Raw genomic sequence first — 15,108 nt, 5'->3', positions numbered from 1 at the left:
TTAACATGGTATCAGAGCCAAGTTTCCTTCTATAAAGCCTAACCACCTGAAGTAAGATCCGATTAAGATCAGATTGATATCTCCTTGAAAGTCTCGAATATGGCCACATTGCAAGAACTTGTCCTCTCAAACTTAAACTACAAGCGTCCCTTGCTGAAGTCAGAAATTCAGACGTATGTTCAAAAAAATATGTTCTCTAGAAGAAACTCAAGATACCTTGTGATTGAGAGGGAGCTTGCTAATCAAGATTGAGCACTTCTGAGGTAAAAATTGTAAATATTGATTATTATTATTAATACTAATAATTATTTTATGGGCCCTGTGTAAATCATAAGGAAGTGATGACTTCCAAATGATTTCCACTTGTATTTTTGAGGTTATTGGAAGGTGACAATCTTACAATAACTCAAGATTGTGGATAGAATTGCCGACTGAGGCAATCCACGTAAAAGCTTGTGGATAGAATCGCCGACAGAGGCAATCCACACAAGAGCTCATGGATAGAATCGCTGACTGAGGCAATCCACGTAAGAGCTTGTGGATAGAATCGCCGATTGAGGCAATCCACGTAAGAGCTTGTGGATAGAATCGCCGACTGAGGCAATCCACACAAGAGCTCATGGATAGAATTGCTGACTGAGGCAATCCACGCAAGAGCTCATGGATAGAATCGCCGACTGAGGCAATCCACACAAGAGCTTGTGGATAGAATCACCGACTGAGGCAATCCACACAAGAGCTTATGGATAGAATCGCCGACAGAGGCAATCCACTCAAGAGTTTGTGAATAGAATCGTCGACAGAGGCAATTCACATCTTGAAACTATGGTCCCAAGATAAGCATCATACGATTTATGAATATTGCTCCCAATACCTTTTACATTTATCTTACCTAGCTAAGAGGGAGTGTTAATGCATGATAACCTCGGTAAGATAAATGATTGAATGAGAGATAAATGAAGTCTCTCATTCAAACATTTATTATCATGAGGGGGCATGATCAAGTGATGTCTTGATCGGCCATGTCCAAAAGACATGGCCGGTCAAGGCATTGCTTGACCGTACCCAGCCCACTACATATACCAAATGAAATGTGTGAGAATGGACATTGAAATAAAATGCTCCTCCTCTCCTGCAACATAAAAGAAGACAATCAGATTTATACAACAATTCAGTGATAGATAATACATAGAACAAGATAAATTTTAATTCTGATCCACAAAATTAACACCACCAACAAATGTTTACTATTCATGGACATCAAGAAGGATTAGTACGGATGGTGATCTTTAGCATTGATTGCTCTTGGATTACGGAGTGTCGAATTGTTTAAGAGGAGCCCGATCCTTCATGAGAATAGTTTTCTTCTAAGATGCCGCTACTGTATTGTCTCCAATGAACAATAACAAAATACAAGCAAACATCGACTTAGTAATATCAATAATGAAAGCATCGATATCAGTTGGTACCAACTAATGTTCTCTCGAAGCCGGACCTGAATATTTGCCATGATTGATAAAACACAGGAATCATTGCTAAAATATAGACTACAAATTACCGAGATTGTTGACTATTGTTGAATCCTTCAGATCGATAATCATCTACATACGTTGTTATTGGATCAATCTCTTACAAGAGTTATGCGCGAGAAGGAATGATTCCAATAATTGAAGGAGAACTATTAGTAAGACAGCAGGATGATACTAATTAGTGATGGAATTCCATGTAGGAACTAAGTTGTAATAACCAACCAATATAATTGTTGAAGTCGTCACTATGCATCTTGATACGCTGAGTAATTGAAGGAAGTGATTGACATACAGATAAATCATATGGCCTCTTCAACAATGACGAAGCCGCAAAGCATTATCAATAGCTAATGAGCATTAGAGTTATCAACTATATACCTCTAAATTATTATAACTGCTATACAGACGATCACAGCCTCAGAAGTATGATGATCGGTCCCTATATGTTCACAATACCTACCCGTGTCTACCATGTAGAGGAGGAAAGATAGAAGTTCGTGCTTGTTCTATTTCCGACATGAAATATGATCTGCTAAGAACATAATACCAACGCAGTTAAATAACGATTAATATTATTTTCATAATAATATAGTGTTGAAAACAAGCAACGATATTGATAACCATTTGCAATTAGAAGGCACAACTAATAATCATTATGAATAGGCCCAATGGTTATGAGGAGATACAATTAGATTAAATGAACCATTTTATTGTGAAAGAACATTTCTCTAAATAATTTTACCGATCAAAGATATAAGAAGGCCATTGATCACACTCCCTCAAAAAAGGAGAGAGGATTGGGTAGGGGAAGATCATACAAATTTGAGAAGGTATAAAAAGACAGATATAATGGCGGTCAACAATAGCAGAGCGGAGATCTTGTGAAATACAACAGTGAACATTAAAAGAGGAGGTTTGTGTTAATAAAATAACAATCATATTTAAAGGTCAGTGCTGGAACCAGGCTGACTCTTCTAAGGAGCTGCTTCATTTTGAGAAGTCCAATTATGAAGAGGGATGTCTCATTGATTTCCAAAGATGCCATCCTTTTGGTTTGAGAGCCATTTGTCCTTATCAGTATAGGTGAAAGAAAAGATTTGTCAACATAATATAGTTGCTAAATCTAAGAAAATTATGAAGATCTAGGTAACTCCCAAAAGGGGACATTACATACAACTAGAATATAGTTATAAGCTAAGTTGCTAGTACGTCACCTTTTTCCCCCAAATCCGGGTACGGTACGTATCTGATTTGGATTCGACCTGGAATCCCTGTGGATTCGAACAGGGTTCTGTTTTTCCCTCCTGAAACGAATCTGCCTTTTGAGTCACGAATCCCGACGCATTTGTGTTTGACGTGGCAATTCCATTGGGTTTTTTACACGAATCCGCATCCTGCACGAATTTCAAGGGGTTTTTACTGACTTTTCGCGGGATGTAATCGCGTTGAATATGTTTTAAACCCTAAAGGCGAAGTTAAAAAATAAGTGAAAACGGCAGGCGCGAGGGCACAGAGAAGGCGTAGTGAAAACCGAAAGGTGAAAACGCGAGGGCACAGAGAAGGCGCGCAACGTTGGCACAGAGAAGGCGTGACGACGAGAGAAGGCCAGAAGGCGTTACGGGAGGCGTGATGACGGGAGAAGGCCATATGGGAGACGCAACGACCAGCACGACGGGAGGTGCGGCGGGAGGCAATACGACCAGCACGACCAGTGATGGCACAGCGGCGGGAGGCAATACGACTAGGAGGTAAGAAATAATTTTTTTTTAACTCTTTTAGACTTTTCTATAGTTTGTTAATTGTTTTCAAATGTTTGTTTATTTTAATTTGTTTGTTAAATGTTTATATTTAAAATCTAAAATCATATTTGTCTATTTTAATTTTTAATTTGTTTGTTTTTATTTAAAATCATATTATAAAACTATTAGTCTATTTTTATATTTAAATATATATAAATAATAAAACTATTTTGGCATTTTGCTAGTTAAAATAATAAAATATGAATATTCATATTTAAAATTAAAATAATAGTAAATACTAATCAAAATTAAATATAATTTGTAGTATTATTATTTAATTTATTTTAAATAGGTATATTTTAATTAGTTGTGTAATTTAGAAGTTTGTAAATATTTAAATGTTGTAATAGGTTACTTTCATAATTATAATAATTTCACTTTCATTTTAAATTAAATTTAAATATTTAACATTTATAATCTATTGTTTAATATTAAATTTTAATAATTATTTTTTAATTTGTTGTAGAAATCATAATGACAACGACTGCTAGCTCTATTCCGCAACGGACTTTCAAAACCGACCCAAATTCACCTTTATGGAAATATGTCAAAATAATAGACCAAGTAAAAGGTGGTGGAACATTTAATTGGATATGCAACTTCTGTAGTGTGAAAAAAACTAGCTCCTACAGTCGTGTCAAAGCCCATTTTTGTGCCATTCCCCAACAAGGAATCAAAGCATGTCTAGGAAAGGATGGAAATGGGATGTCACCTCAAGAAATAGCAAGATATATTAGAGAGCAAGAGGAAGCAGATGCAAGAGTTGGTCGTGCTTCAAACCATCCTTTGTTGACAGCAAGAGGAAGTAGATCAAAGAGGCCCCCTACTTCTCCATCTTCTAGTAATTTTCCCGATATCGTGGTAGAGAGCCACCCATTCTTGGACCCAATTAGTGAAGAACCTGTTATTGTGAAGAGAAGCAGGGGACCATTAGAGAGAGCATTTCAAAATGATGCTAGAGAGATTGCAGATCAATCCGTTGGAAGATGTCTATATGCAAACGGTTTGTCATTTAATGTGGTACGATCACCATATTGGCAGGATATGTTGAGAAAGGTAAATGAGGCTTCACAAGGGTACACAGGGCCTGGTTATGAGAAGGTGCATAGCACCTTATTGGCAAAGGAGGTAAAAAACATAGACAATGCATTGGCTCCCATTAGAAATTCATGGAAACAAACAGGTGTGTCCATCATTTTAGATGGATGGAAGGATACCAAAAATCGGCCATTAATTAATGTAATTGCAGTGTGCCCTAAAGGGGCAATGTTTCTGAAAGCTGTGGATTGTGAGGGACAGGTGAAGGATGCACAATTTATTGCTAACATCCTTATACAATGCATTCAGGATGTGGGACCTCAAAATGTTGTCCAAGTAATAACGGACAATGCAAAGAATTGTAGAGCTGCAGGTATGTTGATTGAAACACGGTTTGAACACATATTTTGGACACCTTAAGCTGTCCACTCTTTCAACCTCATGCTACAAAAGATGGGCAGGAAAATACATTGGATCAAACAAATTTATGCTGAGGCTGAAGAGATCCAAATGTTCATCACAAACCATAACATGTCACAGGCCATTTTCAGATCATTTTCACAGTTGGAGTTGCTAAAGGTAATTGAAACACTTCAATTTTTAAAATCTACATTTCACTTTGTTAATCATTAATTTTTTTTTTTTAATCATGTCTTCTTTGTATTCTAAATTTTATTTTTAATTTTTGAATAGGTTGCTGAGACTCGATTTGCATCCAACACAATCGTCTTGAGGCGACTTGTGAAGGTGCGGGAGCCACTTGCTAGCATGCTAATTAGTCAAAGTTGGTCCCTATGGAGGCAATCCAATACTGAAAGGGCAACAAATGTAAAGCACATGATCCTAGATGACACTTGGTGGGATCGAGTGGAATATCTTTTGAGTTTCATTGAGCCCATCATGAGTATGATCCGTTATACTGACATGGATCACCCATGTTTGGGAGAGGTATATGATGGCATTGACTCGATGATTGAGAAAATGAAAGCCATCATCAATGCAAAAGAGCAAGATCCCGAAGAAACTTTCTTCAAAGAGGTTCAGACAATTTGTGTTGAGCGGTGGAACAAAATGACCACCCCACTACATCTTCTTGCATTTGCATTGACTCCCAAATTTTATAGTGATGAAATGCTTGCTAAGCCATCAAGGGTACCACCATATAGAGATTCAGAAGTTAGTGAAGGGTGTAGGGCAGCACTTACTAAACTCTTCCCCGATTCTGAAATGGAGGATTTAATGACAAGTGAGTTTGCTGATTTTGTAGCCTCCAATGGTCAAAGTGTTTCCGCTCTCCGTGACAAGTATAAAAAGGATTCTCATGCTTGGTGGTACCTCAATGGCCATACATCACCAAACCTTCAAACTCTTGCAATCAAAGTTTTATCGCAAGTAAGTTTCTTAATTTTTATTGGTTCTAAATTTATATTTTTTACTATTTTATAATTGTCGCCCTCTCACTTTGTGTCAATTATTCAATAGGTTGCTAGTTCCTCTTCATCTGAGCGAAATTGGAGCACATACTCCTTTATCCACTCAGTGAAACGCAACCGATTGGCAGCAAGTAAGGCGGAAGAGCTCGTTTATGTGCATTCAAACTTGCGCCTTCTTACTCATAAACAAAATGAGTATAAGGATGGGAGCACAAAGTTTTGGGATGTAGATCCAGAGCGAACTGATTTGGATTTTTCAGCTGCCACACAATCTTTACTTTCTGGGGAGTCTGATAGCCAATTTGCTGCTAGTGCAAGTGGCAGTGAGGCTGCATGTGGTTCCAGTACTCTACCTACATCATCTAATGTCAATGATGATGTTGATCTTGATCTTCCTAGTGACCCATATGATGCTATTGCTGATTATTAGTTGTGTTATTTTATTGTTGAACAGTTGAACCAATGAACAATGAATTTGATATCTATCATAACATTAAAAGTTTGACAAATGGATATTTCATATTAGATTAGACTTATAGTAAATTTGTAATTTTGTTATAGTTATATCAATATGAATCATATATGATAGTTCCAAGTTTTGTTTAGCATATGGATGATATGTGGGATTCTAAATTTAATTTTTGTTTCTACTTATTAGACTGTATATATGTATATATTTATGATTTTTACATTTTTTTGTATGGACATACCCATACGTACCCAGCCCCCCCCCTAAAAAATTTGCCGTACCAGCGTACCGTACCCACGTACATGTACCCGTGCCCGTACCCATACCGGCAACTTAGGTTATAAGTAATTGTGTTTATTGACATCACCCTATAGGCTCATAGTGGGTTAGTTTATTGATATCCCTCTTTTATGTTCTTAGGAGTTGGGTTAGTCGAGGAAATAGGTGTTCAATCTTGGTCCTAACTGTCATCATCATCTACTTTTGGATGTAATAATACAAATTAAGAGGTAGTGGGGCTGTCCATGGCCATTTTTGTTTTGTCTGTCCATATGTTATCAAGTTATTTTTGTGAAGTGTGGCCTCAGTGGGTTTTTCTGGCTTTTGTAATGTAGCAGTGTATGGATAGCTTGTACAATTTTGATTAACTTGCTTTGAGTTCTTGGGATCCTTAAGCACATTAGACGTATTAAAGGTTTCAGCTTTTTGTGGTGCAAGGTTCCTTTTTGCGGTAATATGCAAGTGTTTTTAATTCTTGATTGTATCATATAAGCTCTTCGAAACCCATGTACTTTTGGGGATTTTAGTTCTGGTTCTTCTTGCATCCACGCAGTTAGCAACTGATCATTGTCTGTACTACCCTCTTCAGTTTCTAATTCAATTTTCCCATCACTATTTGGTTCTTCTAATTCATCTGTGTTAGGCAATTTAGAATTTGAATACATTAATCTTGAATTGACTTCGTTCTCTTTTGGAGCAATCTCTTCTACATATGAGCTTTCCTTGTCCTCTCCTAGGGGAATGTGGACAACTTAATATCATCTGCAAATGAGATCTCTTCTGTTCTGGAGTCTACTATTCTATTTGCATTGACAAAACATTTGAGGTCTAGTAATGCACAAAATGTACTGAAAAGTTCTTTTATTTCTATCGCTTCAAAGTCTACAGTCAATTTGAGGCCCTACACATTAACTTAACATTCTTCCAAGTGCCCATTGTTTGCATCTCAGATCTATTTGCTAAGCTGGCATTGAATTGAGTTTTTAGTAGTTCAGGCCTTCCCAATTTCTCCCATGTTGTTGCCGATATGATATTAATGTCTGCACCTAAATCCTCCATAATTTTTTTTTCATTTCGTGTTAGTGTCTGCATCTATTACAACTTGCATCATCTCTTTTGTGGTTTCCCCTTCCACATCCTTGACCTCCTCTATAATTGAATGGTCTTTCTCCTCCTCATAATTTTTTGAAGGGGTAATTTGTAATGCATTGGCATTTCTGTTGTTCCTCCATGGTGTCTATACCCAACATCTTGTGTATACAAGGGTCGTGCAACAAGCTTGTTGACATATGCCATTGTTTGATTAACTTCTCTATTATATCCTTGGCTTTGCAGACATTTAGGGTTTGGATGAGCTTTTGTATCTCTCAAGTGGAATGCTTTTGATGGACAATTATGTGCCTCGTGGTCATCCCGTTTTTGGCAGATTCCACAAAAAACAAAGTGGAGTCTTTGTGGTGCAGTCTGTAGTTCTACTTTTATTAAACCTAAGAATCCACCAAATGGGCTTGAAGGTTGCCCCCCTCTTGCATGAGGTTCATGCCCCCTTGTGAACTTTCTAGCCAATTCCCAAGCTTTCTAGGTTGAGTCAAAAGTGGGTGAGCCATTGGGTCCAACTTTAAAAGGGCCAGATAGAATGTCTAAGGAATGAAGACCATTCCAGCTAAATTTCCCCTTAGTAGTTCTTGCAGCAATATTATCTAATGGCTAACCAACACCTTCAAAAGCTCCTCATCTACCAAAGTCTTCATTAGTCATTTAACAGCTAGAGGAATCCCTTGCACAAACAAATTCTTTAGTTCCATACTACCAATTCCTTTAGGCTTGCAACATGTCCTCTAGGAGATAGCATGTCTTTTTTTAGAGCCTTTACCATCCAACTGTCAAAAACCTTTGATAATTTTATTTATGTGATTGACATGAGAGAAGCAAGAAAATTAGGAAGAAGAGTATAAATAGTGTATGAAGACAACGGTCTCTGACACATCTGGAATCTACTTCCTAAGGAAAGGAGATGGCCTTGCCATCCAGAAACTTTTTTGGCAACTCTATCCATTACCCATTACCACATATCCTTAAAAGACAGAAGCATGTGTTGAATGTTAAGGTATTGAATTGGTGTTGTATTGCAAAGGAAAACATAACTAATGACAATGAAAACATTCACAAGATTCGACACATGCAGTTTTACGTTGAAAACTAAGTACCAATCTTGGTACTTGTTTGGGTTAGGGTTGGGGTTTGGTTCAAAAGAAATTTGGGGTTGGGTTCATTTTGGGTTCATCCACACACACACACACACACACACACACCTGTGAGAAAGATAGTAATTCTTGAATCTTTTGCAAATTACATCTCAATTTATTTCTTCTTTGAAAAGAAATCATGCAAGCATTATCTAGAAGTGATGCTCAAGGCCTTGTTCCTGGGTGTGTGTTGCCTTTTGTGAAATATATATAGGGGCTTTGCTGTGTGTACAAGATATGTGTTCCATGGGAAATGAACCTACAGCATAATCTTAGATTTACCACTTATTTTGTGGGCTACTAACACAGAGAGATCTCTTTTTTCAATATCTAATAGTATACAATGAAGAAATTGCTTGACACTATTTTATTCTTAGCTCAAACATTAGAACCATAAGAAGTGAAAAATTTGTCTTGTAGTATAAGTTCTCTGATTTTCTAGGGTCAGCATATCACTCATCCACACAAAATGCTCAATCTTACCCTGATAGTTCATCCTCGTTAACACTCCATGTCTCATTTTCTGCAGGTAAAGAGACTTAACAAGTTTGAACTATTTCAAGGAGTCAGTTGGCACAAGCATAAGCATATTTTAGCATTTATATCAGGTCCCAATCAAGTTACTGTGCATGATTTTGAAGATTCAGGTAAGAACACAAATATTCTTTGTCCTCTCAATCTAGGCAATTATGTTCTTGTTTGTTGATTCGTTTCTCCTTGTTCTTTCTTGGATAATTACATTTAGTACTTGTGTGTACTGGTATTATTTACTTTGTATCATTTTAGCATCTGGTCCTATGTCTTGTCTATTTTGGCCAGATTGGCAAGGGTCATCTATATTGACTAGTGATTCTCAAAGAGGAGTTGAGGCAATTGAATGGCGACCAAATAGTGGGACAACATTGTCTGTAGCTTGCAGGTCTGACACTAGACTTAATTGGAAGCAGTGTAATGATAAGGACCTTGTTTTCCTGGGCTTGTTATTTTATTGTTGGTTGTTTGTAGAGATTTTATGTTTTTTGAAGTTCTTTCAATTTGATGTGATAACTTAGGAATCTCATTTTGTTCCTATAGGGGTGGAATCTGCATTTGGACTGCCTCATTTCCTGGGAGTGTAGCACCTGCAAGGTCAGGGGTTGTTTCTTTCCTTGGAACTACTTCTCGAGGAACTGGTCTAAGATGGACATTAACAGACTTTCTTAAAAGCCCTGGCAGTGAAACTGTCACCACACTCTCATGGAGTCCCACTGGGAGATATCCTTTTACATTTTTTATAAGAATAAGTTTAATTTCCTTCAAATAAAACAATTGGAACTCTATATAGTTTGGTTCCTATAGGTTTGAATTTTTGAGGGCTATTCCTATTCTTCAAGTTTTATTGTTAGCATTATATTTTATGTAATGTATATGCTTGTGCATTTTGTCTTTTTGGATAGTTTGTAAAACCATTGTTAATTTGTAGAGCCATGGAAACATGTTGTGATGTGGTTAAGCAGTTCCTTGATGTAGAAGTAGTTTAAAAGCTGGAAATATAGTTTGGTTCTTAATAATGATCATATTGTTAGCATCAGCATCTCTGGAGGACTCATCAATTACAATCTGGGATGTTGCTCAAGGTAATTGTAAGCAGTTTCTTGTGTATTATCTTCTTTCTTTTAGCATGTATATTTAATAGTAGCTAATATATATCTCCTCCCCATAATTTGTTATATAATATTTCTCTATAATTGGAGACATTAGTAATTATTTCTTTGGAGTTTGAATATGTTTGTAATACTTTGAAAGATGTCACCATTGAATAGAAATCATATCTAGTATTTTATCTGACTTCTTGATAAGAAAGTTGATCTAGATATGAGTCTAAACCATATGATCTAGATATAAGTCTAAACCATATGATCTAGATATAGTCTAAATCATATGATCTGGATATTCCATTGAAATGGAACATGGATGAAGCGCATAATTGGAGACCAAAACTAGAAGGGGTGTGTCACTCATTTGTGGCAAGGTTGACTGTAAGATTTCGTACGCCGTATGGTCTTCTAAAACACTACTACACCACGTACGTGATGGCTGTACGGTATGCTTCCTTGTGATGTCCGTACGGTAATCCCTCTCTTATGTGCTGTCCGTACAATATTCTCTTCCTTCGGTGCGTGGAACAATGTCTTGACCGTACAATGACTGTTTGATGTACGGTAGTATGCTTGGCCGTATGGTGGGTGTTGGACGGTGTGTACGGTAGTGGGCCGTACGATGGGTGTTGGATGGGGGTGTACGGTAGTGGGCCGTACGGTGGGTGTTGGATGGGGGTGTACGATAGTGGGTTGTACGGTGGGTGAATGCTCGCCAAGTTTTGCCCTCGAGCCCTTCAGACACTTAATTAGTTCGAAGTTGTATAGAGTAGTGGAATGAATTATTATTATTACAGGCACAAGAGACTTAGGTGTAGATGATGAATATTCGCACATGCACAGGAAATTATATTGGTAATGATCACACAACAGCTTACACAGACTCGGAACAGAAGCAAAATAGGGTAAGGAGAATTCCCACCGAAACTGCGGATGCCAAGCAGGGAGGATCTCTCACCTCCGAAATGACAGACAAACTGAACTCCAACTTGAATTCGCACATACAAAGAAAAATACTAAATTCCCATCCCAACACAAATGATAGATTCGACCATAAATATGGGCTCTGGGAGCTTTCCCGAAGGGTTACAAACGGGCCGACACGACCAAACTAAGACTTGACTAATCTAATTAAATAAAAGGCTCGAAAGATTTGTTATTAAATTTGGGGCCTTACAATAAAGTATTTAAATTTATTATTTAATTATATCGGGGACATCACAGTCCTCCAGGGCCAAAAATTGCTTGCCCTTAAGCAATTGCAGACTTGGATGCTCCAGAATTTGCTCACCTTTCCAGGTGGCATTCTCGATGGGTAGATTCTTCCAGTGCACAAGGAACTCCTTGACCGTGTGTGATCTCAGCCTCTTTTCTCTGACATTGATGAGCTTCGCTGGCTTCGGAATTAGTTTTCCTTCTTCGTCGATGGGTGGGAGATCCTTGGACACTGTGACGCACTGTTCGACAACCTTCTTGAGACATGACACATGAAAAACATTGTGAATCCGACTCCCCTCAGGAAGCTCCAACTCGTAGGCAACTTCGCCCACCCTTCGAATCACCCTGTAGGGTCCATAGAAACGCGGCTTCAGTTTCTCCTTACCACTTGTCTTCAAGGAGGATTGTCTGTACGGTTGAAGTCAGAGGTATACCAGATCGCCCACCTCAAAATTTTGCTCAACCCGGTGTCGGTCGGCATACATCTTTTGCTGGTTCTGAGCCCTTTGCAGGTTATCTTTGAGAGATGTCAAGACGTCTAAACTCTCTTGAAGCCAATCTTTGGCCCTCGGTGCACGATTGTCTCCCAATGCCAGATCAACAAATGAAGAAGGTTCATAACCGTACAGTGCTTTGAAGGGTGGCATGCCTATCGACATGTGATAGGTGGTGTTGTAACAATGTTCGCCCAAATGTAACCAGCGAACCCAAGCCTTTAGTTGAGCTGAGACGTAGTTCCTGAGATAACCCTCCAGCCATTTGTTCACAATCTCGGTCTATCCGTCTATCTGCGGATGGTAGCTCGTGCTGGGCGACAACTCGGTTCTTGCCAACCGAAATAACTCCATCCAGAAGGTACTCAGAAAACAGCTATCCCTGTCATTGACTATGTTTCGTGCTAGACCATGTAAGCGGAATACCTCACAGAAGAATAACTCGGCCACTTGAATTGCTTGGTATCCTGTGGGGATGGCAAAAAAATGTGCATACTTGGTCAAGCAGTCAACTACGACGAAAATGCAATCCTTTCCTTGCACTCTGGGAGCCCAGTAATGAAATTCATCGAGATGCTATTCCATTTTTGGTCGGGGATTGGCAATGGTTGTAGTAGTTTGATCGGTAAGGTGTGCTCAGAGTTGTTTTGCTAACAGGTGGAGCATTCCCGCACATACTGCAGGACGTTGTTCTTAAGTCCCTTCTAGGAAAACCTTTCTCGGATCTGTCTGTAGGTTTTCAAGTATCCCGGGTGTCCGACCAAGGGAGAGTCGTGCATTTCCTTCAGAATCTTTTCCTTCATCTTGGACTCGGGTACCAGATAAATTCTGTCCTTGTAGTAAATGATGTCGTCAACCACCTTGTATCGGTCATCCTTCACTTGACCATCCATCAGTTCGCAGGCAAAAGTATTCTTGGAGTATTCAACCAACAGGTGTTCCTTCTAATCTGTCGAAATCTGGGATAAAGAACATATGGCAGGCCTTCTTGACAGGGCATCGACTACCATGTTATTCTTGCCCTTCACATGCTCAATATCGAAATCAAATGCTTGGACTTTGCTCACCCACTTCTGTTGTCGTTCATTCAGATCCCTTTGCTCCAAGAAATATTACAAGCGGTTGTGGTCTGTCCGTACAACAAACTTTGCCCCGACGAGGTACTACCTAAACTTTGTCAGTGCGTGCATGATGGCGAGCATCTTCTTGTCGTAGATGGAGTACAACCACTCAACTCCCGAGAGCTTTTGACTCTCGAATGCAATGGGGTGATGGTCTTGCATCAACATCGCTCCAATGCCTTCTCCCGAGGCATTGCACTCCAGGATGAAAGGGCGAGTGAAGTCTGGTAGTGCCAGAATCGGACATGTACTCATAACTTCTTTTAATCTAATTAAATAAAGGGCCCGAAAGATTTGTTATTAAATTTGGGGCCTTACAATTAAGTATTTAAATTTATAATTTAATTATATCGGGGACATCACATTGACTGCCAGAGAACCCATGACATCATTATCTACCACTATGAGAGGCCAATGCGTGATCTAATGATTTCACAGGAACTTTACTAGATAATCCAAGGAAGAAAGGAACTGCTTCTAGAACCTCTCTTAAAATCCAATGTTGATGATTAACTATATGTAGAAAAGAAACTTTAGATTTGTACCTGTCCCCCCTCATCCATATGTGGGTTTGGAGGACTAGAAGGCTCTTAATGATGAAAGGAAGTAGATTCATTGTGCCTGAAATAGGGGAAAGAGTGTTGGGGTGCACCAATGTTATTACATGAGGAGGAATGCCATTTCACTGATGTGTCTTTTGTAGATGGATTGGCAATATCCAAGGGGTGCTTAATGTTTAATGTTTCTATTTTTTGTGATGGACTATAAAAGGAATGCAATTACCTTGGTAGTTTTACGTGTCCCTCATAACTATCTATAACTAAGAGTTAGGCGCTCTTGATTTAAGAGCTTGGTGATTCTAATCAAGACACCAAGAGAAGTGGATAGGAAATCTCCTGGATTTTGAAGTACTTCATTTGCATCTCATAGTAAATGGTATACTTGAAAATAAAGTGCTCATTTGTCTCCACTTTTTGTAGTGTATCCCCATGTAGAATTTGTTAGTCACTCCTAATATGTAACTAGTGGGAGTGGACCCTCAGTTGGCTAAGGGGTATTCTCAAGTAATGATTTGAATGATGGGGGTTAACTAGAAGGAATGTTGATGCCATACACAATTTGTAGAAAATGTTTAATATAGAAAATCATCTTAGGGTTGTATGGTTGTAAAGGAGAAGTCAAACAACATGAATGTTTAAATGGTAAATATCACAGATTCATGAGAAAATGTCACAGTTGAGAAACTTAACCATTTACTTGCCTTCATTGAGTTTTATTGAGTGTTTGCTTAGTTTAACCAAGTTAATGAATTTAAGTATCTTGTTAATTTGTAGTCACTGAGTTGGAGTCAAAATTGGCTCTGCCAAGTATTGAGTTTTAAAACTATTGGAAACCCAATGTGGGAAAACCACGGTGAGAAATACCGCTAGGAGCTACTTTCCTATTCCAGCCTCACAATTGAAATGATTTACAACCTTTTAGGGCACCAACCCAAGGAATCACCAAATCCCTTCTCTATTGAGCTCCAACTCAATTATATTAGAGCACCAACTCTAGAACAAAAGGATCTTACTGCCACTTGTCACTTTAGAAACAAACATACGAATATATTTTAGCAATCTGAAACATCAATGTGTTCTTTAAGCAATCTGAAGATATAAGATCATTGAAAATCTGAAATTGACTTATAATCCAAATATCTTCTGAGTGTCTGCAAAACAATGTTCAGCGAAAGATGTTGAAACTCTCTGAATTTTTCAAGGTTATATTCTGAAGATGATTATCACAAAGAAAAACTCTGTATCACTGAAAGATAAACTCAGAATAAAAAGAATATCTGAAAGT

General features: G+C 38.3%; 1 protein-coding gene across 2 annotated transcripts in view; it reads left to right on the top strand.

The window, feature by feature from the left end:
• Positions 1 to 15,108, top strand: part of LOC131076898 (aladin) — a 79,311-nt gene that overhangs the window by 21,093 nt on the left and 43,110 nt on the right. For both annotated transcript variants that reach the window (XM_058014245.2, XM_058014244.2), the window contains 4 exons: positions 9,323 to 9,440; positions 9,613 to 9,712; positions 9,868 to 10,049; positions 10,353 to 10,409. In XM_058014245.2, coding sequence (XP_057870228.2) covers positions 9,323 to 9,440; positions 9,613 to 9,712; positions 9,868 to 10,049; positions 10,353 to 10,409 — 457 coding nt within the window. The remainder of the gene's footprint in view (positions 1 to 9,322; positions 9,441 to 9,612; positions 9,713 to 9,867; positions 10,050 to 10,352; positions 10,410 to 15,108) is intronic.

Source organism: Cryptomeria japonica, chromosome 10 (genome assembly GCF_030272615.1).
Source record: "Cryptomeria japonica chromosome 10, Sugi_1.0, whole genome shotgun sequence".
In the NCBI taxonomy this organism is placed as follows: Eukaryota; Viridiplantae; Streptophyta; class Pinopsida; order Cupressales; family Cupressaceae; genus Cryptomeria; species Cryptomeria japonica.
Note: the sequence above shows the minus strand (reverse complement) of the source record. Positions and strands in the feature narration are given on the sequence as shown.